The sequence below is a fragment of the Oryx dammah genome, unplaced genomic scaffold (assembly GCF_014754425.2).
Source record: "Oryx dammah isolate SB20612 unplaced genomic scaffold, SCBI_Odam_1.1 HiC_scaffold_27, whole genome shotgun sequence".
Taxonomy (NCBI): domain Eukaryota; kingdom Metazoa; phylum Chordata; class Mammalia; order Artiodactyla; family Bovidae; genus Oryx; species Oryx dammah.
In genome coordinates, this window is record NW_024070211.1 from 135,408,362 (window position 1) to 135,435,751 (window position 27,390).

At 40.5% G+C, this 27,390-nt stretch overlaps 1 protein-coding gene across 5 annotated transcripts in view; it reads left to right on the forward strand.

Moving 5' to 3' along the window:
* The window catches only part of HERC2 (HECT and RLD domain containing E3 ubiquitin protein ligase 2), a 237,601-nt gene that overhangs the window by 114,949 nt on the left and 95,262 nt on the right, over positions 1-27,390 (forward strand). For 4 of the 5 annotated variants that reach the window (XM_040227910.1, XM_040227909.1, XM_040227906.1 and 1 more), the window contains 18 exons: positions 1,025-1,207; positions 3,215-3,396; positions 4,144-4,291; positions 4,373-4,569; positions 4,807-5,037; positions 5,905-6,043; positions 6,833-6,976; positions 8,952-9,094; positions 12,153-12,420; positions 12,567-12,703; positions 13,164-13,262; positions 15,082-15,250; positions 15,351-15,476; positions 16,952-17,060; positions 17,174-17,313; positions 26,291-26,481; positions 26,908-27,013; positions 27,109-27,200. In XM_040227910.1, the coding sequence (XP_040083844.1) occupies positions 1,025-1,207; positions 3,215-3,396; positions 4,144-4,291; positions 4,373-4,569; positions 4,807-5,037; positions 5,905-6,043; positions 6,833-6,976; positions 8,952-9,094; positions 12,153-12,420; positions 12,567-12,703; positions 13,164-13,262; positions 15,082-15,250; positions 15,351-15,476; positions 16,952-17,060; positions 17,174-17,313; positions 26,291-26,481; positions 26,908-27,013; positions 27,109-27,200 (2,804 nt within the window). The remainder of the gene's footprint in view (positions 1-1,024; positions 1,208-3,214; positions 3,397-4,143; positions 4,292-4,372; positions 4,570-4,806; positions 5,038-5,904; positions 6,044-6,832; positions 6,977-8,951; positions 9,095-12,152; positions 12,421-12,566; positions 12,704-13,163; positions 13,263-15,081; positions 15,251-15,350; positions 15,477-16,951; positions 17,061-17,173; positions 17,314-26,290; positions 26,482-26,907; positions 27,014-27,108; positions 27,201-27,390) is intronic. The other variant, XM_040227911.1, reaches the window with a different exon arrangement.

A 27,390-nucleotide genomic window follows, 5' to 3' on the forward strand; every position in this document is an offset into this window, starting at 1 on the left:
GAAGCGTGCGGTTTTCCTTCTTTCACCTTCTCTCAGAATGTGTCACACAGTGTGGCGTTAGTCAGTACTTTACTACTATCGGTAGAATGAAGATGAGAATTTGGTGACCTCAGAAAGTTAAACCCTATGTATTAAGAGGCAGAATTGTAGGAGGAGGGCTTCGTGACATTTTTCAGACATGTCTGAAAGACCTTGGGATACCAGTCTTGGTGAGACTGTCCAGGAGGCTGGCACTGATTTGGGGGCTCTGGTGTCTGCTGTATGCATGGCATGACAGGCTCCCAAGATCACTTTCATCGTTAGGAGAGAAAACCCGAGAGACTCAGTTCACTAGAGAAGGGGTGGTGTGGAAGGCGGGCTAGGCATTCTGTGCCCGTGGTGTGTGCAGGCCACTCCACGCATATCAGACATAAACCGATGATGCCTGTCTGGGGCACGTTAGGAGTAGCTCATGGGAAGGCTGTGCGGCCCCACCTAGGTAGTCGATGCTGATATGTTATCATTGCATCTGACGGTGTCCAGGCCAGTTGTCCTTACTCCTGCCTCTCTGCCAGGGGGTTTCACTTGTGAAGTTGGAGCCTGAACAGGGCTGGCCAAGTGACAGAAAGATGGTCTGGTTCCACATGTATTCCTTATCAAAGATCCAGTGATCCGTACATGTGAGCTCCCTTCCGTGGAAGCACCCACCTAACACTTGTCCAGGGCACAGCCACCTTAGCAGCAGCCAGCTTCTGACATTGAAATTGTTTTTCTAAGGAATGAATCCTTGGAATTGTTCTAGTGTTTCTGAGCTGTAGGATGAGATTGCTTTAAAAAATTAAACTGTAATGGAAAAGTCTTATTCCCTTCAATTAGGGGGAGTGTTCAGTGCATCCCGAATTCCATCTTTAATGTAAACAACTGCTTCCCTTTCTACAGTAAGAGAAGAAATATGTGATATTAAATCCCTTAGGTTACATGTAGAGACATTTTCCAGTTTTTTTTTTTTGGAAGTGTAGTTCCTTATTTTGATTCTTTTTTTCAGAAGCTGAACAAATTGAAAGGAATATTCACCCCACTGCAATGATGCTTACCAGCACTGTTAATTTACTGCAAACTCTTTGTCTTTCTGCTGGAGTCCATGCTGAAGTTATGCAGAGTGAAGCCACAAAGACTCTCTGTGGGCTGCTGCGAATGTTGGTGGAGAGTGGAACAACAGACAAGACATGTATGCAGTGGGGAGTTGTGGGCCAAAGAGTCAGAACTGGGCTGTCAGTTTGGGTGTGTGTGTATGTGGGTGACTGTGGGTGTGTGTGTGTGAGTGTGGTAAGGCTGCTGTGATGAATTACCGCAGACATGGCACTTCTGTGGAATTACCGTGGAGCTGCGTGCTCCGTTGTCAGCACCACCCTCCATAGTGGTATGGTTGTCACAGTTGATGAGCCTGCACGGATTTGTCATTAGCGCCCACAGCTGGTAGTTCACAGTAGAGCTCACTCTGGGTGTCGCACACTCTGCGGGTGTACATGGCATCACAGGCACAACCTGCCACATCAAAGTACCACAGCCTGGGCCGTCTCAATTTCAGAAATTTACTTCTTCACAGTTCTGAAGGCTAGAAGTTCAAGATCAAAGAATGAGCAGATCTAGTCCTTTTTTATGAGTCTGAGGGCAGAATCTGTTCCAGGGCCCTCCGTAACATCTGATGGTTTGCTGGCAATCTTTGGGCATTCCTTGGCTTCCCTCATCTTCCCTTTGGCATCCCTCATCTTCATATGGCATTCTCCCTGTATGTGTTTGTCTCCAGATTTCTCCTTTTTATAAGGATATCATTTACACTGGATTAAGGATGCACCCTAATCTAGTTTAGCTTCATCTAAACTTGGTGCATCTGTTTCCAAACAAGATCTCATTCTGAGGTACTAAGGATTAGGACTCCAACATGTGAATTGTGGCGGAACATAATTCAACTCTTAACAGAGGCTTAAAACAAGAACTTCACATTCTCAGAATTCTAGATAGCAGAAGTCCAAAATCAAGGCATGCTCCTTCTGACACTCTGGGGTAAGACCCTGAATTTTAGCTTTTGTACCTCTAGGCTTCAAACGTGTGGTGTATGGTCATATCATTCCAGTTCGTGCCTCATCTTTAGTTGAATGCCTCCCCTCTTCTTTTCTCCCTCTTATTATAAGTATCTTCGTTCGATTTTGGGTTCACCCTAATCCAGTATAATGTCATCTCAATCTTTATCTTAATTACATCTGTGAAGAATTTATTTCCACATCTGACTCTGGGTGAACATGAATTTTGAGGGTACAATTCAGTCTACCAAAGTGTTTGAGTATGTGAATATGAGTATGTGTAAGTGTGGGAAAAGTCGAGGAAGTGATTGGAGCAAGTGTGTGTGTGTGTGTGTGTGTGTATGTGTGCAAGTGTGAGCGTGTATGCATGTGTGAGTTTGAGTGAGATTGAGTGTGCATGTGTGTAGTTGGGTATGTGGAGAGTTTGACTGTGTGAGTGACTGTGAGAGTGGCATCTGATGTGGGGTGCCAGGGCCTGTGCACATGTGTAGTTAAGTGTGACTGAGTGAGTGGCCTGAGTGTGTGTCTGAAGAGCGGTGTCCCTAGTAAGCTGGGAGTTGGACTATGGAAACTGGGGAAGGGGAGCTAGTCTGGCGTCTGAGCAGGTCACGTGGCATACTCCCACCTCAGAGTCTCTGCCAGCCAGGAGGGTGTGGAAGCCCCAGGTGTCCATGAGTGCAGACCCTGGAGGAGCAGTCAGGGTCACTGTCTCATGAAAACCTCTTACTCCTTTTCTAGGAATACAGCCTTCTTAAAACTTGGGCTGGGAATTTATGATGCAGATTAAATACAAACAAGCTCATGGGAGATACTTAAAATGTGAAATTTACATACTGTGGTATTTGCCCTCCCACAGATAACTGCTATTGAATTATAGATTGTTTTCCTACTGCTTAGAGACAGTACATAGATGAAATTCCTTAACGAGTTTGAATTACTCCACGTACCTTAGAGATTTTAAAATGTAAAGTGTTCGTTGAGCTAATTTGAAAGTATTCTCCTGTTCTTCTCACTTAGAATCATTGATATTGTAGTATATTTGTAAAGGAGCTGGTTATTGAAAATGTGTGACTTAGGTAAGTTGAAAGTAAAGGTGGTTCTGAGTGCTTGTTTTTAGAGCGTGGGTGCCAAGCTGGTCTGTCTTGCTCTGCCAGCCTCCCCCAGCAGGCTAGTGTGCCGGGAGCAGCACCGGAGCTGGTGCACCCTGGGCTTTGTGCGCAGCATCGCCCTCACGCCGCACATGTGCGCGGCCCTCAGCTCCCCGCCCTGGATCTCGCTGCTCATGAAGGTCGTGGAGGGACACTCGCCTTTCACCGCTGCCTCCCTACAGCGGCAGGTAACTAACGCTGCTGCCACACTGATCCACGCTCACTGTGAGTTTTGGGATTGGGGGCCCCATCAGCGCTGGCATCAGGCTGGCCATCGTAATTAGGTTCCTGAGTGCATAAAAGAACTAACACAGGGTGGATTTTCTAGATACCAGTGCATACTAAGTCTCTTCAGTTGTTTCAACACTTTGTGACTCTTGGAACTGTAGCCCGCCAGGCTGCTCTGTCTATAGCGATTCTCCAGGCAAGAATACTGGACTGGTTGCCACTTCCTCCTCTGGGAGATCTTCCCTACCCAGAGATTGAACCTGCGTCTCTTACGTCTCCTGCATTAGCAGGCAGGTTCTTTACTACTAGGGCCACCTTGGAAGCCCTGAGAGAAGAGGCTAAAGATAATGATTATTTTAAATTGATGAAGTTGTTAAGCCTTAGATGACTTGCTTTTCTATGACCAGCTGCTCTCATCTTCACGTGACATAGTTGTGGTATACTTGTCTTGAGAAGAATTAAACTAAAGAAATTGTTTTTTAACTAAAGAATAATTAAATGAGTATCTGCATGCATAATGTAGCTTATTTTTTAACCTGATAATTCATATTATTAATCAACTTTGAGGTAATTATGTGGCTGTAAATAATATTAGAATTTTCACACGATTAGTTGCATTACAGGAACAAAAATTAAAATCTTTTACCTCATAATTTTTCAGATAATGGCTTTCTTTAATACTTGTTGTTTTAAATCACCTTTATCAGATCTTAGCTGTACATTTGCTGCAAGCAGTACTGCCATCATGGGACAAGACAGAGCGGGCCAGGGACATGGAGTGCCTTGTGGAAAAACTCTTTGGTTTCCTGGGCAGCTTGCTCACCACCTGCTCTTCAGATGTCCCTTTCCTCAGAGGTGGGCAGCTCTCCTCCTTCCTGGTGTCCTGGGTGAGCAAGCAGGGCATCATGTAGCCCTTCCTTTGTGTATGTTCTACAGAATCCACTCTGAGGAGGCGGAGGGCCCGCCCGCAGGCTTCCCTGACTGCTACGCACAGCAGCACACTGGCGGAGGAGGTGGTGGCGCTGCTCCGCACCCTGCACTCCCTGGGCCAGTGGAACGGGCTCATCAACAAGTATATCAACTCACAGCTCCACTCAGTTACTCGCAGCTGTGCAGGAAAGCTGGCTGAAGGGGTGGGTGCTGCACGCTCTTTGTACATCTGGTAGTGTTTCTCTGTAGAGTGTTGATTTAACTTTCAGATTGTCTTTTTAAATGCCATGTATTTTGTTCATGGATATAGTTAAAAGTATTTTTTACTGGAAAAATTATTGAGGAAACCAATATAAAAAGTAAATTTGGCTTAATTTTAAATGTGTGAGAAATAGGTAGCCCTCTGAGCTCTCCTCAAGTTTGCTGTCTGTCTGCACTAGGCTCTGTTAGATGACTACTTTCCTGACTGTGAGAACCCTGAGGTGGGGAGCCTCATGGCAGTCCTGGCTGTCATTGGAGGCATTGACGGCCGGTTGCGACTAGGGGGACAAGTCATGCATGATGACTTTGGAGAAGGCACCGTGACTCGCATCACTCCGAAGGGCAAAATCACCGTGCAGTTCTGTGACTTGCGAACCTGTCGTGTTTGCCCACTGAATCAGCTGAAGCCAGTAAGTGAACTTGTGTTCGGGTTGCTAGGTAGTAAGGTGAAGGGCTTTTATATTAGAACCGGAAGGAGCTTGATTCTCATGGTTTGGGTCTGCCTTCTAGGTAGCTGTCCAACTTGAGGAAAACTGCTTTTCTTTCTCTGTTTGCATTCCCTTTCTGTGGTTAATCAGGTCTCACAGAGCTGTATAGATTAGCAGTTCATGTGTGTTATTTTAGCCTTTAAAGACATGAAAGGGCATTAGTTATTTAGAAAGTCTTGTGTAAGAATATCAGTTACAGTTATTTTAGAACGTGAATTTATGAAATTTATTTTTTATCAAACAACTCAACTTTCAAAAAACCTAAAAATGATTCCTTTAAAATGATGATCTTTTTTCATGTAGAAAATGCTTAATTACTGTGTTGAGTGACATGACTGTATTTAGCACTGTCATCTTAAATCTGTGAACTGGGGGTCTGTTGGAAAAGTGAGTGAATTATGTTACTTTGTGTAACCTAAGTTCAGGTGAAAGTGAAAAAGTGCACTTTTACTATATGTTTCAATAAAATACTGTTTTTGATGATTATAGGAATATATGCATGTCATAGAAAATTTGAAATGTATAGAAAATACTTGAGAATAACTACCACCATCATGTAATTATTGTTAAAAAGTTGACAAGAAAAAATTAATTTAGGTTATATTTACTATACATGTAAGTCTTTATCTTACCTTCAGGGTCATCTTTCAAAATATTTTCAGATGTAAAAACAGTTTTGAATACATGTGTTATTTTAGAGTTAAGATTCCTGATTATGCTAACTTTTCAGAACATTTGTTTGTTCTTCTCACTGGACACACTTTGAAGGCTTCTATGCTCTTTCTTTAGCTCCCCGCTGTGGCGTTCAGTGTCACTAACCTGCCCTTCACGGAGCCCATGCTCTCGGTGTGGGCTCAGTTGGTGAACCTCGCTGGAAGCAAATTGGAAAAGCACAAAATAAAGAAATCACCTAAACAGGGTTTTGCAGGTCAGTACATGTGCTTCATGATGAAACAGCTATAGTCTTAACTAGTGTTTGAGCAATGTTTGTTCTTTTGTCAGAGTAAGTTCTTTCATTCCTGAAGCCTTTGTGTTCAGATGGATTGGCCATTGGTTGAGCGATGATGGGAGCTGTTCCTCAGTCAACTCAGGGACATTACTGCAGTTGTTGGATTAGATAAAATTCTAGAGCTATCAGGGAAGCCCCAAGATTCTAGAGAGTGCCATGATTTTGATGAATTATAGAACTGTATGTTGTAAGTCTCTGACAAAATTGTCTCATAGATGTCTTGGCAAGACAAGAAAGTATTTTATTTGTGATGTAGGTATTGGTTTGAAATTTTAGCAGTTTAGGAAATATTTGATTATACTAGTGATAGTTATGGAAAAGGAAATGGCAGCTATTCCAGTGTTCTTGCTTGAATAATCCCATGGCTAAAGGAAGCTGGTGGGCTGCAGTCCGGGGTTGCAAAGAGTTGGACACAAAAGAGTGGCTGAGCATGCATGCAACAATAGCTAACTTGATTCTAACTATGTTAAGCCATCTAATCGTCACCCCTACCCAAGGTAATGCATGGGGAACAAGAAAGGGAGAAGACCTGGGGGAGGAAGAGCGTGCTTCCCCACAACACTGGGAAAGGCAAGTCTTTGGTTACAGACAGACTTTGGTATGATCCGCTGAGTCCCTCAGGGCAGGGCCTCCTCAGAGCTGAGCAGCAGCAGAGGTGGTGCGCCCAAGTGGCATGTGCCTTCCTGCTCAGTCCTTTCTTCCCCACAGGACAAGTAGACTTGGACCTGCTGAGGCGCCAGCAGTTGAAACTATATGTTCTGAAGGCGGGCCGTGCTCTGCTTTCCCACCAGGACCAGCTCAGGCAGATCTTGTCTCAGCCAGCTGTTCAGGAGGCTGCAGCTGCTCATACAGGTATCTTCTTAAGGAGTTCTTTTGGATCTGTAAGAAAGGCAGATACTCCAATAGAAAACAGGCAAGGGACATGAAAAGGAAAATACAGATAGCTTCTACATGTACAAGGAAGATGTGCTGTCAGGCCAGTATCTGATGAAAAGTGATAGACAAACCTGAGGGGATTTGGTGGGGAGGGAGGGAAACAGTGTTCTCTTGCCCCAGTATATAATGGTTGGTCTGAGGACCAGTAGCATTGATGACACATACGAGGAACATGTAGAAATGTGGACTCTCAGGCTGCACCGCAGAGCTAAAAAAATCAGGATCTGCATCTTTTAATAAGGCGGTAAAGTGGTTCATATGTGCATAGAGTGGCACCACCCTAACACTTTGCTATGCTAGTGGGAATTCAAGTTGGTACAACCATCTAACAGGTATTTGAGTAAATGTTAGACTTTAAAATACATACATTTGTATATTCACTGATTGATAAGTTGTCTTATGGGAATTTATCACATGAAAAGGTGTCGTAGTGCCGACATCTTTTTAATCTCATCTGTAAACACGTGACACATGTTTCCAGATGCTCATTATAGCCTTTTTGTTTGTGTTGACACCTGAATGCCCATTATTAGGTGGTGTACCCATATGGTGGAATACCATGCACCATTCACAAATGATACATATATAGGTTTAATCCCATGGAAATAGCAAAATGATAAGAAGATATTGCTGTATAAATCTGTTTGTAGATTAGCATTCATCTGCTTACCAGAATAGTGATAGTAGAATTTCATCTGACTTTATTTTCTTTGTACTTTTCTGTATTACTTCAGTTTTCATTTTGAATAGGGGAAAAAAAGCTATGAAGTATGTTTTCATTATCTCCTATTGAAAGACATTGTGGTAAATATTATGGAAAACAAGATCGTGTTTGTTTATGATTTACTGTCTGGAGTCAGGGTGGGGAAAGAAAATGAGAGTAGATGGCACTGTCCAAGGTATGGGCCTATGTGCTATAAGACGTGTGAGCACAGTTTCACAGGTGCGCTGGGAGTGCTGGAGCTGAGGGCTGGGGAGAGCAAGCAGTCTTTGAGGTGTGTGGCAGCCCTGGCTGCAGGAGTAAGGACTTTCCATCCTGGGGGAGGAGACAGTAGGAGCAGAGGCATAAGCAGTGAATATTTGGGACCTGACCTTTGCAAGGAGCTCAGGATTTATTGATGAATATGGGGCTAAAGCTGGGGAGAGGTCAGCTGAGTCATGTGATAGAGTACAGTGGCTACCAGGGTGAAATGTAAGGCTGACTGGGAATATGTGGCGGGGCCTCACATGATAAGGAGGATATTCAGGATGACACATATGCTAGTGAGTTATTGGAGCATTTGACACTGGGAGCTCATGGAGTTGGGGAAATCGTGTCAAGTGATAAAGTATCTTCCAAGGGAAGGCATGAAAAAATGGAAAGCAAGTACCAGTAGAGACTGTGATGCTATAGTCTTTTTGGATGATGACCTCTTGGAAAATCAGTGAAAAGTCAAAGGTGGCTAATGTTTCAAGCTCAAGTTATAGGGAAGACAGGGAGGAGTGCTGTTGTCAAAATTAGAAAGTCCAGTGGAATATGTGGTGTTTTTCCTTGACTTAAGAATTATGTTTCCTCAACTTAACAAATTTAATTACAGCATGCTGAGTATGAATTAAATCTAATGAAAGTGCAGATTCATTCTGTATTACACATTAGGGACCTTGAAGATAATCCACAACTGTAGAGGATCAGGAAACCAGAGCCCAGGAAATTGGATTGACTGCTCTGTGGTTATCCCACTGAGGAACTGTGGCAGCACTGAAGGCCAGAATGTAGGGAGTGAAAAAGCGTTGAAGATTTTGCTTGTCTAATGCTTGATTAGGTAGAAATCATATTTAACATGATTAGTGCACTGTCTTTGTGTGTGTGGTTGAAAATACAGTGTCACCCATGTTTTGTTTTTGAATTCAGATGATGGAGCAGCTGTGTCCCCTGACCTTGTGGACATGTCTCCTGAAGGGCCGCAGCCCCCCATGATCCTCTTGCAGCAATTATTGGCCTCGGCCACCCAGCCGTCTCCTGTGAAGGCCATATTTGACAAACAAGAGCTTGAGGTATAGTTAGTAGACCCGGTAGTTTTAATCTGCTGCATTAAACTATAAACAGCTTTATTTTGTCTGTGTGCCAGAAGTGTATTCTCTTAAGGATATGGTTTGAATTTTAAATGATATGCCAAAATAATTCTTATGACTAGGTAGATTTTAACCATGTGTGTCCCAGAGCACTGCAATACTAGTCAGAAAATGAGTGAGTTAAAAGTTTAATCTTATTTTGAGTTTCTGTGAATTGTTTGTAAAAATTAACTAGATTCATCATGAGTTAATGCTTAAGTATTCATGGAGGGATCTTTTTCCAGGATTACTGAGAGAGCCCTGTTAGACCTAGGAGCACTCTGTGGTGGTGCTTGCTCATTTGTTGCACTCACTCCAAAGACTTTGTTGAACATGCCCAGGCTCTCAGCCAGCAGCCTGTTTGGAGCATGTGCCCTGCATTGCACTCACTGTGGGCTGCAGGGAGATGGCCTGTGGGCGTGTTCCCGTAGAAGAGACCTGATTAGGACTGAGTATGATGGAAACTCCATGGCCCACCACATGGAAGACTAGATATTTTAAAAAATCTTTCTTGCTGTGTACTATATTAAACATTCTGAAAAAAAAAAAAATCAAAGACAGGAGTAAAATCTTGAGCAGACAGTTTGGCAGGTGGAAAATACCCTAGTAGAAATCCTCAGAGACTAAGACCCTGTGGGGAGCCAGGATCCAAAGTGAGTTGGGAAGCCAATTGGGTGTAAAGGGATTCTTCAGGAAATACTGGGCATAGGGGGAGGAGGGTGCCAGGCGTTCTCAGACCAAGTCTGAATGCCAGCTACTCCTTAGGTCTGAAAACCTGAGATGGGAGATTGGGTTAAAGTTGCTGCAAGGCTATGTTGCCAGTCATTTGTCAGATAAAAACAGAATGCGGAGCCAATCAGTGAAAAGGGTGTTGAGCAGATGCAGCCCAGAGCCATGCTGGGAGGTACCTAGAGTTGAGGGAAAAATAAGACTTGGAGGAAACAAGTAGACCTAGAGTTGTCCTTTATGAATCAGGAAGGGGTCTTGTACCAGAGAGAGAGCTCTGATTGTTTTGTCTCGCTTGATTCTTTTTTTTTTTTTTTAAAGATTGATTGATTTATTCATTATTTGGCTGTGGTGGGTCATTTCTACACCTGGGCTTTCTCTGCTTTTGGTTCATGGGCTTCTCTTTACGATGACTCTTGTTGTTGGGGAGCACAGGCTGTAGGTGCGAGGGGGCTTCCGTAGTTGTGCCTTGCAGGCGCTCGTGCCCTGGCTCAGCAGTTGTGGCCCATGGACTTAGTTGCCCCGTGGCATGTGGGATCTTCCCGGACCAGGGATCCAGTTGGTGTCCCACATTGCAAGGTGGATTCTTAACCACTACACCACCAGGGAAGCCCCTCTCCCTTGATCCTGATGGAAATTCAGGTGACATTTTATTGTTTTATATGAAGTGTCTTTTATTTTCTTTTGTAGATGGTTTAGTACCTGGTAGTTTTCTTCAGTCTTAAGGAGGTTGGGTCTAGACTTTTTGGTGATGATTTATCTTTTTCCCCTTAGGGCTGGCTCTTAGTCTCTAATTCTGTGAGATTTAGAACCTCTTCCAGTGGAAACCTTTGTGTCTTGACCAAAATGCTGAAACTTCGTTGGACTGGGATGGCACACCATCTTCTTAGCACTGGGTCTTCAGCAGTTTCTTTTGGCTGGGCCCCTCAGTCTCACACATGCTCAGTTTTGCAGTCAGCCCAGGATATGAGGTTGCACATTTTGTGGTTCTCCCTTACCTGTCCTTGCTCTAGCAGGCCGCCGTCCAGTGACACTGCCCCTGTTAGTGGCTTGCCTGTGGGCTTCCCTTGTGCTTAAGGTTGCCCCTATTCCTGTTTTCTCCAGGGTCTTGAAACAGATTTTAAGAATATTTTGACCAAAATTCACAATTATTAGCAAATCTGGAAGACCCAGCAGTGGCCACAGGACTGGAAAAGGTCAGTCCTCATCCTGATTCCCAAGAAAGGTAGTACTAAAAAATGTTCTAACCATCGGAAAATTGCATTCATCTCCCAGGCTAGTAAGGTCATACTTAAAATCTTGCCTGCTAGGCTTTAGCATTATGTGAACCAAGAACTTCTAGATATCCAAGCTGGGTTTAGTAAAGGCAGAGGAATCAGAGAGCAGATTACCAGAATTTGCTGGATCATAGAGAAAGCAGGGGAATTCCAGAAAAACAAGACACCTCTGTTTCATCAACTACGCTAAAACCTTTGACTGTGTGGATCATAACAAACTGTGAAAAGCTCTTAAGGAGATGGGAATACCAGACCATCTTGCTCATCTCCTGAGAAACCTATATGCGAGTCAAGAAGCGACAGTTAGAACCCTGTATGGAACAACTGATTGGTTTAGGATTGAGAAAGGAGTCCGACAGGGCTGTCTCTTGTCACTCTGTTTATTTAACCATTATGCTGAGCACATCCCAAGAGAAATGCCCGACTGGATGAGTTACAAGCTGGAATCAAGATAGACGGGAGAAACGTCAACAACCTCAGATAGGCAGTTTCCTCTAATGGTGGAAAGTGAAGAGGAACTAAAGAACTTCTTGATAAATGTAAAGGAGGAGGAAAAACTTAAAACTCAATATTAAAAGAAACTAAGTTCATGGCATCCGGCCCCATTACTTTATGGCAAATACTGACTTGTCTTTGGGAAGGGTGAGGGTCTGTTTCTCCTACCCCATCAAACCCCTCACCTGTGTTCACCTCGGCTTGTTGCTCACTCATAGCTCAGTGCTTCTGTGAAGTTTCCTTAGTGGACATTGCTAATTTGCTAATTTATCAGGCAGACTATGTGTACTGAAGCAGAAGTTATTGGGCCATTGAATCTTTCCTCTGCATTAAACTGTGAAAGTTGTCTTTTTTAAAACATGTTTTATCCATTCATTTAAAAATACACATGTAAGCCTAGGTTTCTATATTTCTGCACTGCAGTTTGTTGTAGTAGTCTGTACTTTCCATTTCTCTAGACTTCTTCATCCCCTGATTTACAAACTCTGCTTTCATTTGCCCAGGCTGCTGCCTTGGCTGTGTGTCAGTGTCTGGCTGTGGAGTCTACCCACCCACTGAGCCCTGTGTTTGAAGACTGCAGCTCCAGTGAGGCCACGACCCCTGTCCCTGTGCAGCATATTCGCCCAGTCAGAGCAAAGAAGCACAAGCAGTCTCCTGGTCCTGTTCTGCCTGTTGTAGTTCAGCTCATGGAAATGGGATTTCCTAGAAGGAACATAGAGTTTGCGCTCAAGTCCCTCACTGGTGCCTCTGGGAATGCTGCTGGCTTGCCAGGTACTGTATTTTCCTTATGGTTGTTTGACTTAATGTGCCTACCCTTCTGTTCATAGGCTTCCCTTGAAATACTCATGTCAGAGGCCCCTCGGGCACGCAGTTGCTGTGGTCCTCATTGTGGTTGTGCTGTGTGTGCTTGCTCCTAGGCGTGGAAGCCTTGGTTGGGTGGCTGCTGGACCACGCTGATGTGCAGGTCACGGATCTCTCAGATGCAGACACAGGGTCTGAGGAATGTTCAGACGAGGAGGTGGTGGAGGATGTGGATGACACGGCCTATGCCATGGTCAGTGCTTCCCTTGTGCCCATCTGTTCTGAGTTCTGGATTCCTCTGCACTACTCCATAGGGCCTCTCTGTGGTTCTGCCGGGCATGTGGCAAAGCTACTAAGTGCTACCTGGGTTTTCTGTGCCTTAATTACTTTTAGCTTTAACATCTGTTGATGTTGGGTCGCCATTAAAGAAGATCTTAAAAAAATCATTATTTACATGACATATTTACTTCTGATTTGAGTAAGTTGTTTTATGGGATTGATTTGGAATTGCCTTAGAAATTTTCTGTACTTTCAGTTTTTGAGATTTATTTTGCTTACAATGCTGTTGCTATTAGTCTTTTTTTAAGTGAAGAATTTTATAGTGAAAACATAGAATGTTATTACTTTTTAATATTATGGATTTCACTTACTACTTCCTTTTTAAGTAAGTTTATCTGGTTCACCATTAAAAAAAATGTCTTTATCTTTTGTAGTCCACTGGTGCTGTTGTAACAGAGAGCCAGACTTATAAAAAGCGAGCTGATTTCTTAAGTAATGATGATTATGCTGTGTATGTGAGAGAGAATATTCAGGTGAGTAAATGGTATTGGGCTGGAACCTTGATTGCTTAGGTTTTCATTCAGCAAATGCTTGAGCCTCTCAGAAAGTCAGAGAGGGAGGGCCCAGCGCGTGCCAGGGGAGGAACTATGGCTGGAGCAGAGGGCAGAGGAGCAGAAGGCGTGCAGCAGGTGGTCTGTCCGCAGTGAGTGGCACACGCCATGCTTCCTGATGTAACCCTGCTCTGGACACTTTATCATCTGTTTTTCCTTTTGATTGTTTAAAAACAATTACTCTTCTTGCCATCTAATTGTAAATTTTAGCTATGCTTTTTGTGTAGTCCTTTTCAACCTTAAATTCTTTCTTTTCCTGTTTTAGTTCTTTTGTTATAGTTAGTATGTGTGTGTGTGCTAAGTGGCTTTAGTTGTGTCTGACTCTTTGCAACCCCATGGACTGTAGCCCACCAGGCTCCTCTGTCCATGGGATTTTCCAGGCAAGAATACTGGAGTGAATTGCCATGCCCTCCTCTCTAGTTAGTGTGAATGTGAAAGTTGCTCAGTTGCTCTGGTGATCCCATGGATTATATAGTCCATGGAATTCTCCAGGCCAGAATATTGGAGTGGGTAGCCTTTCCCTTCTCCAAGGGATCTTCCCAACCCAGGGATCGAACCCAGGTCTCCTGCATTGCAGGCAGATGCTTTACCAGCTGAGCCACCAGGGAAGCCCAAGAATACTGGAGTGGGTAGCCTATCCCTTCTCCAGCAGATCTTCCCAACCCATTAGTATACTTCAGCAAAAATCCTGGAAATGGTCTTATTTCTCCTCTAAGTAAGTCAACAACAAGTCAACAACTTTGCTGAACAAAGTAAACAGTAATTCCTTGTTGTTATCTAATTATCTATTAGATAATAGATATCTAATTCTGGCTCAGATTTGCCCAGTTTTCTCCAAAAATGGCTTGTTATAGTAATTTTTTAAGATTTAGATACAAATAAGATCACACGGACATTTGGGTGATGTGTATTTTTAACCTAGAACCATTTTTTGCTCTTTTGTTTTTCTTTTCATGCCATTTATTTGTGACTAAAATTATGTTGCCCCACATCTTCCTCCCTGTCCTCTGCATCTCCTGTAAAGTCAGAGTGAGGGCTAGAGGTTGATTGGACTTTGGCTGCATCTTGGGGAAGACTGTATTGTATTATGGCCCAACATGCAGTGTTACTTGTAATCTGTACCATCCAGTCTTTATTAATTGTCCATCTTGGAGCTTTAGTAGTGATTAATGTTATTATGTAGACCCATTAAGGGTTGCATAATAGTGACTTTTAAAATTTATCATTCCTTCCACATTTATTATCTAGAGTTCTGTACATTGAAAAAAACTTTCTTATCAACTCTTGTCACTGTAAAATAGTTTGTATAGGAAAGGCAGAATAGATGGTTGCTTTTTGTTTGCTTGTATTATGAATTTCCAGTTGTGTATTGGTATCCTATACTATAAAAAGATGACCAAGAAACCTTTAATTTGCTTATATGATGAGTTTATTGGCTGTTATGGATTTGATGTGTTTTAGTCATTTTTCCTCTTGGTCAGATTGTTCTTTTGATGGAGCCCATTAATCTTTGATAGCTCCTTTGCTTTATGGCACAAATTGATCTAAATTCATCTTGTGTATTTCATGCCCCCAACATCAAGCCAGGCAGTTTTCTTAAGAGTTATGATGTCATTTTGTGTAAAATGATATTGAGAGCATGCTGGTGCCAGAGGAAATTCTTTCTTAGGACTAGAATAATGCTGCTTTACAATTGATCGTTTCACCTATGTATTGGACTGTATTTTTAACTTAATTTTAGGTGGGAATGATGGTTAGATGCTGTCGAACATATGAAGAGGTGTGTGAAGGAGATGTGGGCAAAGTCATCAAATTGGATAGGGATGGATTACATGACCTCAATGTGCAGTGTGATTGGCAGCAGAAAGGAGGCACCTACTGGGTTAGGTATATTCATGTGGAACTTATAGGTGAGAACATTCTTTCTTAAGTTCTTTTCACTTTCTTAATTAGATTCAGAGTTTCCCCAAATGAATGCTAATTGTATTTCTTTTTTATTGGAATCTCTAGGCTATCCTCCACCAAGTTCTCCTTCTCACATCAAAATCGGTGATAAAGTTCGTGTCAAAGCCTCCGTCACAACACCGAAGTACAAGTGGGGATCTGTGACTCATCAGAGTGTGGGGGTTGTGAAAGGTAGTGTCACCTGGGCAGGGAACCCCCAAGTGCTTAGCTGGTCATCAACTAATGTAAACTCTCTTTTTTCACTCAAGGGCAGGAAAAACAAGCTTGATGATTTATACATGGTATTCTTTTGCTTTTCAGTCCTCTGTAGAGCTGCAGCACACCTGTTATTGGACAGAGTCAGGTGTATTAACTCATTGCAGCATGGGAGAATACATACCCTGCAAATGGGATGTCTGCATAAGTGGTGTAACAAAGACTAATGGACTTTGCAATTGGTATTTTGGGGAGGGTTCAGGAAATTGGAGTAATTCTAAGAATGGATATCTTAATAAATGCTGTTTAGAAGGAAGAGATAATGGACTCATGATGAGGTTATGCTTGGCAAGGAAGCAGTTGTTTATACTAATCAGGATGGGTTTGTGGTTTGGATTAGATTGAATGTGACCAGATATGTTAAAAGAGTGGTTTTGTTTTTACCTCAGTCTGTTACAGTCTCAGGGTGGCCTTGTGTTGGGGTTCTTTGAAGTTCTGTCAGTCCTGTCAAATGGCTAACTCCCTCAGTGTTTTTCTCTCTCTTTTTAAATAAATTTAAGAAATGGATTTGTGCAAATGATAGGAGTTAGCAACTGGAAACAGAATTTTCCTCACTTTATGTTTAATGTGATACTCTTGAGATTTCAAATTAAACATGGCACACTTTAAATGATATTCATATCCATTTTAACAGTTGCATGAGAAATGATTAAGTATTTGTGTGGTTTTATTTTATCTTTAAATTTGCTTTCAATGCCATTTTTCTTTGTTTTGTCTTCCTTCATCCTTGTAGGAAAAACTCTTCCTGTATAGCTTAGATTAAAAATGGCCGCAATGGTGGTACTTTCCCAGTGCGCCAGGGTATTAGTGTTTCTTAGGTTACATAAGAACAAGTAGCTTATTTAATATTTTACTTTAACAGTTTTTAGTTTTGTTTAACAGTTTTCTGAAGTGACTCTTCAAAGCTTTACAAATCAAAGCAAAGATAAATTTAAAGAATAACTTGATTTAGAAGTTAATATTTAGAGTGGCTTTCACCAAAGGGCAGTAGATATATTATTAATGTAATTTTTAATCCCTAAGATACTGAATGGAGTTTTTGCTTGGTGTAATTAAATGAACCTTCTTATTGTAGAAAATTTCAAACATACACAGAAATAGAGACTATAGTATAAAGAACTTCTGTGTCCTCATCACCTGGCATCAGCAGTTGACAACTGCTGGCCAAAGTTGCTCTTCCGTGATCCTCTCCCTCCATTGTTTTGAAGCTAATTCCCAATTGACATCATGTGCTAGTTTATCCAAAAGTGTCTTAGTATACCTCTCTAAAAGAGAAGTACTCTTTGTAAAACAAAAATAACTATAATGCAGTATCACATAGCTAGGTATAGATTTAATTTTAGGATTTTGTTGGTGACAGAGATGTTTCAAACAATTTCTGTTCATCCTAGCTTTCAGTGCCAATGGAAAAGATGTTATTGTCGACTTTCCTCAGCAGTCTCACTGGACTGGGCTGTTATCAGAAATGGAGTTGGTACCTAGTGTTCACCCTGGTGTTACGTGAGTTTTTATTTTTATATTGCTAGGTTTGGGAGGAATGGTTTTCTTTGGAATTCAATTTGATAGACGACTTCATGTTTTTCTTATCAACTCAATGGCTATTTTAAAAATAGATGTGATGGCTGTCAGATGTTTCCCATCAATGGATCTAGATTCAAATGCAGAAACTGTGATGACTTTGATTTTTGTGAAGCTTGCTTCAAAACCAGAAAACACAACACCAGGCATACATTTGGCAGAATAAATGAACCAGGTATAGTAGATTGGTTATCTTCTCTTTCATCAGACTATTATTAATGAGATAATTATTGTGGATACTTAATTTTTCTCTTTAAAGTTCATATTGGTGAGCACAATACTGTGTACACAGTGAAACAGGAAAGATGGTCCTGCCCACTTGATGAACTGCTGTTTTTTTTTTTTTTCAAGCAATGAGTGGTCCTTGGAACTAGAATAACAGTGTTGTTTGCTTGTATTATTCATAAAGAAGAGTAAATGGACTCAAGAAACTAATAAATGTTTTGTTGGGTGGGGTGCAGAATTGGGTAGATTTATTTGTATGTCTTTTAGTGTATATATATATGTTTTTTATTATGGTAAAATATATGCAACATAAAATTTGCCATTTTAATCACTTTCAAGTGTATAAATAAGAGAATATTGCACACTGTCAACAGTCAGTATTTTTAAGACTTTTTCACCATTCCAATATAGGAGTGTACCAATTAAGCAATAATGCCCATTCTTCCCTTCCCCAACCCCTGGCGACCTCTTATCCACTTTCTGTCTCTGAATTAGACAGACAGGTACCTCATTTATAAGTGTAACCACACAAAATTTGTATTTTTGTGTATCTAACTTATTTCACCTTAGATTATGTTTCTAGGGTTCATCCATGTTACATAGCATGTATCAGAATTTAATTTCATCTTATGACTAATAGTCCATTGTATGTATATATCACATTTTGCTTATCCAGTCCTCTATTAATGGATATTTGGGTTGTTTATACCTTTCAGCTGTTGTGAATAATGTTGCTATGAACACTGATATACAAATGTGTCCCTATTTCAAAGCTAGGAGTAGAATTGCAGGGCCATTCTGTAGTTCTTTAACTTTTTAAGGAACCATCAAAATGTTTTCCACAGTGACTGCAGCATTTTACGTTCCTACCAGCAGTGGGCTTTCCTGGTGGCTCAGACGGTAAAGCGTCTGCCTGCAGTGCGGGAGACCTGGGTTCGATCCCTGGTTTGGGAAGATACCCTGGAGAAGGAAATGGCAACCCACTCCAGTACTCTTGCCTGGAAAATTCCATGGACTGAGGAGCCTGGTAGGCTACAGTCCATGGGGTCATAAAGAGTTGGACTTGACTGAGTGACTTCACTTTCACTTTCTTTCACCAGCAGTGTATGAGGATGCTGGTTTTTCCATATGCTCACCATTTTATTTTCTTTCTTTTTTGAAGGCATGCTAATGGTGAGAACTAGTTATCTCATTGTGGTTTTGATTTTTGAGTTTCCCTAGTGATAAATGGCACCCCACTCCAGTACTCTTGCCTGGAAAATCCCATGGGCTGAGGAGCCTGGTAGGTTGCAGTCCACGGGGTCGCTAAGAGTTGGACACGACTGAGCGACTTCACTTGCACTTTTCACTTTCATGCATTGGAGAAGGAAATGGCAACCCACTCCAGTGTTCTTGCCTGGAGAATCCCAGGGATGGGGAGCCTGGTGGGCTGCCGTCTATGAGGTTGCACAGAGTCGGACACGACTGAAGCGACTTAGCAGCAGCAGCTGTGATAAATGGCATTGAGCCTCTTTTCATGTGCTTTTTGTTATTTATATATCTTTGGCAAAGGGGTGTGTGAACTCAGTTTCAAAACTTTTGATGTTCGTTTGTAGAAATTCTTTACATATTGTGGGCATCAAATCAGATACGTGATTTGCAAATATTCTACCCTATTCTGTTGGTTTTCTTTTCACTCTCTTGATAGGATTCTCTGATAAAAGTTTTACATTTTAATGAATTTTAATTTATCATTTCTTTTGTTTGCCTGTGCTATTTGATGTCATACTTATTTCTGGGTCAACTTCAGAAATCACTGCTAAATCCAAAGTTGTGAAAATCAGTCCTTATGTTTATAAGAGGTTTATAGTTTGAACCACTTTGAGTTAATTTCTACACATAGTATAATATGTAATTTCATCCTTTTAAGTATGTGTATCCAGTTTTCCCAAAACTATTTGTAGAGGAGACTGTCCTTTCACTATTGAATGGTCTTGGCACCCTTTCTGAAAATCAGTTGACCGTAGATGTGAGAGTTTTTTCCTGGGTTCTCTAGTCTACTCTGTTGGTCTTTTTGCCTATCCTTACATCAGTACCACACCATGACACTGTGATTATTATAGCTTTTGTAGTAAGTCTTGAAATTGGGAAATGTGACTCTTTCAGCTTTCTTCTTTTTCAAGAAGGGTTTTAACTGTTTGTTGAGCCTTGGAAGTCATTATGAATTTGGGGATGGATTTTTCTACTTCTGTGAAAAATAGTATTTTGATAGGAATTGCATGTACTCTGTATATCACTTTGGACAGAATTGTCAGTTGTCTTTGCTTAGATCTTCTTTAGTTTCTTTCATCAGTGTATAAGTCTTGTGTGTTCTTGGTTAAATTTATTCTTAAGTGTTTACTTTTCTTGCCATATTAAATTATTGTTTTAAAATTCCTTCTTGAAATATTTATTGCCAGTGCATAGAGATACTACACATGTTCAGTACATAGTTTCAACACACTTTGCATGTTGAATTTATATCTAACAACTTTGAAGAATTTATTTTCTCTAACAGAGTTTGTTTTGTTTTGACTTTTTTTTTGTAGAGTCTTTACTAGTTTTCTATATGTAAGATATATGTATTGTTTGTGATCTGGGATAGTCTTACTTTTTCTTCCTTTACAATTTGGGTACCTTATATTTCTTTTTCCTGCCTTACTGCTTCAGCTAAATGTTTCAGTACAAGGTTGAATAGAAGTGGCAAAAATGGGTATGCTTGTCTTGTTCTTTGACTTACCATAGGGGAACCTTTCAGTTTTTAAGCATTGTGTACAATATTAGTTGAAGGTTTTTCATAAATAGCCTTTATCATGTTGAGAATGTTCTTTTATAGTCCTAATTTATAATACCTTTTTATCTTTATGAAGGAGCTCTGTAGTATCTGCAGAGCTATCTCCTTTTCAAGGCTAACTTTTTTTTTTCTTTTTCTTTGATCAGTGTGCCATGGGTTTATAAATTTTATTAGGCTTTTCAAAGAAGCAACTTCTGACTATGAATTCGTGTCTCTGATATCTTTATCATTTCTTTTTCCTGTAGAATTTATGTTTAGGTTGTTTCTCCCCTCACCTCTGAATGCTTAGTTCATTAATTTTTCACTTTTATCTTTTATGATATTGAACTTACAATTTTTAATATATGTTTAAGTATAAGCTGTATCTTATAAGACTGATAGGTAGTAATATTTCATCATCATTTAAAAATATCCTTAAAACGCCATTGTAAGTATTTTCTTGTATTCATTGATTTTAAAAGTTTCGAAGATGTCAGCATTTCCTACTTGTATCTTTTTACTAGTTTCTGCATTGCATTCAGATGTGTATCCTGATTAATCTTTGACATTTTGGGGGAAACTTTTGGGCTTCCCTGGTGGCTCAGAGGTTAAAGCATCTGCCTCCAGTGCGAGAGATCTGGGTTCAATACCTGGGTCAGGAAGATCCCCTGGAGAAGGAAATGGTAACCCACTCCAGTATTCTTGCCTGGAGAATCCCATGGACAGAGAAGCCTGGTAGGCTACAGTCCACGGGGTCGCAAAGAGTCGGACATGACTGAGCGACTTCACTTTCTTTCTTTGTTTAATCATAGGACTTCGCATATCATAGGATTTTACACATGTTTTATGCATGTCTGAAAAAATGTCTTCTGCAGTTCTGTGGTAAATTTAGTGTTTGCTTAGTGTATCTTTTTGTGTCCTTTTGTCCTCAGTCTTTCTGTAATCTTGTATTTTAGTTATATTGCTTGGAGTTTGCAATTAAAAAAAAATTCCAGTTTGATGGTCTTTGTCTCTTATTTTGATCATTTAGGTATTTATTTACATTTAAGGCAGTTATTGAAATATATATTTGTAAATTGATCAACTTTTCAGTACTTTTTTGTTGTTGCACTTCCATCTGTTTTCTGTTCCCCTTTTTTTCCCATTCCATCTTCCTTTGGACTTCTAAGTTCTTTGTTATTTAGCCAACCACACCACCTCCCACTACCCTTCACAACACATGCTTTCACTGGCCTAGAAGTTAAACATTTTTAGTGTATATTCATGTACTATAAGAGTACTGTATATTATATACATTTTTGGTATTAGTAGTTACTAAAGATATTATGGGAAATAGATGGGGAAACAGTAGAAACAGTGTCAGACTTTATGTTTTTGGGCTCCAAAATCACTGCAGATGGTGAATGCAGCCATGAAATTAAAAGAAGCTTACTCCTTGGAAGAAAAGTTATGACCAACCTAGATAGCATATTCAAAAGCAGAGACATTACTTTGCCAACAAAGGTTCGTCTGGTCAAGGCTATGGTTTTTCCAGTGGTCATGTATGGATGTGAGAGTTGTACTGTGAAAAAAGCGGAGGGCCGAAAAATTGCTGCTTTTGAACTGTGGTGTTGAGAAGACTCTTGAGAGTCCCTTGGACTGCAAGGAGATCAACCCTGGGATTTCTTTGGAAGGAATGATGCTAAAGCTGAAACTTCAGTACTTTGGCCACCTCATGCGAAGAGTTGATTCATTGGAAAAAACTCTGATGCTGGGAGGGATTGGGGGCAGGAGGAGAAGGGGACGACAGAGGATGAGATGGCTGGATGGCATTACCGACTCGATGGACGTGAGTCTGAGTGAACTCTGGGAGTTGGTGATGGACAGGGACGCCTGGCGTGCTGCAGATCATGGGTTCGCAAAGAGTCGGACACAACTGAGTGACTGAACTGCACTGAACTGAACTGAAAGATATTATGATATCTTTTTTGTCTTATAAACGTAATCATTATTTAGTATTTTTATCCTCCTAAGCAGTGCAAGTATCTGAGATCCCTTTAACTTAATTAACCGTCATTCTGATTTAAATTGCCATGGTTTTATGTTTAAAAGTTTCACACATATACATCTTAAACAATATAAGACATAGGATTGTTATTTTTGTAGTCAGTGTTTGTTGATTTTTTTTTCCCACATACTTTATATTTGTTGTTGTTTAGTCACTAAGTTGTGTCTAACTCTTTGCAACCCCATGGACTGCAGTTTTTCTCTATTCCTTTCTGTATGTTACATTTTTCATCTGTCATTATTTTCATGCTGCCTGAAGAATAGCCCTTAATATTTTACTTAATATTGATGATTATGAATTCTGTTTTTGGGTGTCTTTATTTCTTTTTTATTAAAAAAATTTTTTTTTTGCTGGGATTATAGCACTTTAAAAATACTATTCCATTGTAATGAGTATTTTCAGCTAGAGTCATTTTAGTTATTATTCCCTTAAAGCTGTTCATTCTTTATATTTCTCCTTAATCTGCTTTTGAGATACTCTTGTTTTTATCTTACACAAATCTTCAGTTCAGTTCAGGCATTCAGTTGTGCCCGACTCTTTGCGACCCCATGAATCGCAGCACGCCAGGGCTCCCTGTCCATCACCATCTCCCAGAGTTCACTCAGACTCATGTCCATCGAGTTAGTGATGCCATCCAGCCATCTCATCCTCTGTCGTCCCCGTCTCCTCCTGCCCCCAATCCCTCCCAGCATCAGAGTCTTTTCCAATGAGTCAGCTCTTCACATGAGGTGGCCAAAGTACTGGAGTTTCAGCTTTAGCATCATTCCCTCCAAAGTAATCCCAGGGCTGATCTCCTTTAGAATGGACTGATTGGATCTCCTTGCAGTCCAAGGGACTCTCAAGAGTCTTCTCCAACACCACAATTCAAAAGCATCAATTCTTTGGCACTCAGCCTTCTTCACAGTACAACTCTCACATCCATACATGACCACTGGAAAAAGCATAGCCTTGACTAGACGGACCTTTGTTGGCAAAGTAATGTCTCTGCTTTTCAATATGCTATCTAGGTTGGTCATAACTTTTCTTCCAAGGAGTAAGCGTCTTTTAATTTCATGGCTGCATTCACCATCTGCAGTGATTTTGGAGCCCAAAAGAATAGTCTGACACTGTTTCTACTATTTCCCCATCTATTTCCCATGGAGTGATGGGACCAGATGCCATGATCTTCGTTTTCTGAATGTTGAGCTTTAAGCCACCTTTTTCACTCCTCTTTCACTTTCATCAAGAGGCTTTTTAGTTCCTCTTCACTTTCTGCCATAAGGGTGGTGTCATCTGCATATCTGAGGTTATTGATACTTCTCTCAGCAATCTTGATTCCAGCTTGTGCTTCTTCCAGCCCAGCGTTTCTCATGATGTGCTCTGCATAGAAGTTAAATAAGCAGGGTGACAATATGCAGCCTTGATGCAGTCCTTTTCCTATTTGGAACCAGTCTGTTGTTCCATGTCCAGTTCTAATTGTTGGTTCCTGACCTGCATATAGGTTTCTCAAGAGGCAGGTTAGGTGGTCTGGTATTCCCATCTCTTTCAGAATTTTCCACAGTTTATTGTGATCCACACAGTCAAAGGCTTTGCCGTAGTCAATAATCAGAAGTAGATGTTTTTCTGGAACTGTCTTGCTTTTTCGATGAACCAGTGGATGTTGGCAATTTGATCTCTGGTTCCTCTGCCTTTTCTAAAACCAGCTTGAACATCTGGAAGTACATGGTTCACATATTGCTGAAGCTTGGCTTGGAGAATTTTGAGCATTACTTTACTAGTGTGTGAGATGAGTGCAATTGTGTGGTAGTTTGAGCATTCTTTGGCATTGCCTTTCTTTGGGATTGGAATGAAAACTGACCTTTTCCAGTCCTGTGGCCACTGCTGAGTTTTCCAAATTTGCTGGCATATTGAGTGCAGCACTTTGACAGCATCATCTTTCAGGATTTGAAATAGCTCAACTGAAATTCCATTACCTCCACTAGCTTTCTTTGTAGTGATGCTTTCTAAGGCCCTTTGACTTCACATTCCAGGATGTCTGGCTCTAGGTGAGTGATCGCACCATTGTGATTATCTTGGTCGTGAAGATCTTTGTACAGTACTTTTGTGTATTCTTGCCACCTCTTCTTAATATCTTCTGCTTCTGTTAGGTCCGTACCGTTTCTGTCCTTTATCAAGCCCATCTTTTACATATGCATATATACATATTTCTTTGTATTTATCTTTCTTGTAGTGATGCTTTTAATGAATTAATTTTCCAGCTTTTTAGAGCTATAATTGACATATGACTTTGTATAAGTATAATGTGTTCAATAGGATGATTTGGAACACATATATTGCAAAATGATTACTGCAGCAATGTTGGTAGTTATCACATCCGTCACTCACGTTATAACTACTCGAGTTTTGGTGTGTGTGGTAAAAAAATTTAAGGTTTATTTTTACAACTTTCAAAGTAGGGCTTTAAAATCTGTGCTTTGATATCTTTTGTTCGTTTTGGACAATTTCCCACCATAGTATTTTTTCTAATATTAATCTCTGCCCTATTTTCTTTTCTTTCTTTTTTGGGACTTTTTCTGATAAGACAGATCTTATTTTTGTTTATTAAATTTTTCACATCATTTATATTTTCTAAACTTATGCTCTTCAATTCTTCATTCTAGATAATTTTTGCTAGTTCTCTTTTTCATCTGAGTCTAGTCTGCTGGTAAACCTATTCATTGAGTTTTTCATTTTAATTGCTTTATTAAGCAGTTCTAATCTTTTTAAAAATAATTTTCAATTCTCTGAAATAGTCAGTGTCTTATCTTTTCAAACATACCAAGTATAGTCAGTATAAAATTTGTACCTTATGATTCTATCTGGAGCCTCTGTGAGTCTCTCTCTATTGTCTGTCATTTGTCATGGGTTGTAGTCTTGTTCCCTTGTCTCCTCATTTTCCATCATGTACTGGACATTATGGCAACAAAAGTCACTTCTTGAATCAATTTGAGGCCTAGGATGCTCCCTTTCTCCAGAGACTGAGGGAGAGAGGTTGATCTAGGGAATTGGTGCATGTGTGTTTTGTAAGTTACTTCAGTTGAGTCAGACTGTTTTGCAACCCTATTGATGTAGTCTGCCAGAGTCTTCTGTCCATGGGATTCTCCTGGCAAGAATACTGGTGGGGGTTGCCATGCCCTCCTCGGGGATCAGGGGATCTTCCTGACGCCCAGGGATTGAACCCCTCTCTTTCATATCTCCTTCGTCTGCAGTCAGGTTCTTTACCCCTAGTGCCATTTGGGAATCCTAGGTAATTAGCATAAGTATTAACATCTGGGCTCACCTCAATCCAATTTCATTGATGGAGATGATTTCATGCAGAATTGCAATCTGGAAACAGACAGACAACCTTGTAGAGTTAACTGTTCTCTTCCTCTGTGGTTCTTCCCATTGAGACCCTAGCTCATAGTGTGAGTTTTTCTTTGTGTTTCTTCTTTCCTGATGGGCTGGGCTGTGTGTCCTGTTTAAGGCTCCCTGTAGAAACTGACAAATACCACTGGGGAAAAAAGCATTTTCTGATCCACAGGGCAGCTCATTCTGACACTTTTCATCTTAGCCTTCCTCTGATTCTGGTCCCACAATTCTTTATCAGCTTGTTTACTCTGATACTTTCAAGATTTATTCATCTTTAAATGTTTTGTCTGCCTCTTCTACTTGTCCTCAATGGAAGAGCTAGATCAATTTCCAGATTTGCCAGTTTTCAGAGTAGAAACTCTTCAAGTTTGTTTTTGTTGCATTTATGAAAACTTTTTAAAGAATGTCTTCTGTAAGCACAGTTATTGAACTTCATACCTCGCTTATATATATCCTTCTATCTGGAGATGTATCACTCTGTTGTTACTTGAGGGAGTCAAGTGGAATAAATCATTGCATTATATGAACTTCATCTCATAAATTGGGATAAAATACCTTGGCTAGGTTTTTTGAAGCCATTTAAGTATTATGTAATAGCTCCTTCTAATTTGGAAACTTACTGTTTTCTTGAAGTAAGGAGCTCAATAAAAAATTCTTTATTTCTTGATTTTGAAGTTTCTGTCCTACAAGTATTAACACTGTTTGGCCATCATTAAATAGGACAGTCTGCAATATTTTGTGGCCGTTCTGGAAAACAGCTGAAACGCTGTCACAACAGTCAGCCAGGAATGCTGCTGGATAGCTGGGCACGGATGGTGAAGAGTCTAAACGTGTCATCCTCTGTGAACCAAGCCTCTCGCCTTATTGATGGCAGTGAGCCCTGCTGGCAGTCCTCTGGTTCACAAGGAAAGGTAGATATACCATTTAGTTTTCATTGTCAGAGATTTTAAAAAACATAAGTGACAGCTTTTATCTAACTGATAGAGAGTTTAATAGGGCTTTATTTTGTTTTACTCCCCCACATAAAATGTATGAGTTCAGATTCTGCTTCTTGTTAGAAGGTTTTCTAATATACCCTAATGTGTTTATCTTTAGAATGTTATTTTAATTGCACTTACATGTGGGTGTGCCTCATCCAGTCATAAAGGTTAGACTTAGAGAATGGTGATTTTCCTCTACTTTGATTCTAATGTTTTCTGTAAGCCACCCATTGATGGATATTAATGGACTACCCTAGGTTAAAAGGCTATAAACACATCATTTCTGGGGCATAGAGGGAGGCTTTCTTCTAATAAACAAGTAATGGAGTAGAATACTTATTTCTTTTTCTTTTAAAGCATTGGATTCGTTTGGAGGTTTTCCCAGATGTTCTTGTTCATAGATTGAAAATGATTGTAGATCCTGCTGACAGTAGCTACATGCCTTCCCTGGTTGTCGTGTCAGGTAATTGAGTTACTTTACTCAAAAAAGTATCTTCTGTTATATAATGAAAACTCCTTTGTCTAATTCTTTTATGCCCCTGCCCCTTTATTTCCTAGGTGGAAATTCACTAAATAACCTAATTGAATTAAAGACAATCAACATCAATCCCACTGACACCACAGTGTCTCTTCTGAATGACTGCACAGAGGTGAGTAGATTAGATAGTGTTCCTCTTTTAAGGTATAATTATGGAAATTTTTAGTTGATTTATAGTTAATTTACAGTGTTTTCAGTTGCTAAGTGATTCAGTTATACATACGTGTGTGTGTGGAAAAGTCGCTCAGTTATGTTCAACTCTTTGCGACCCTGTGGACTTCTCCATGGCCAGAATACTGGAG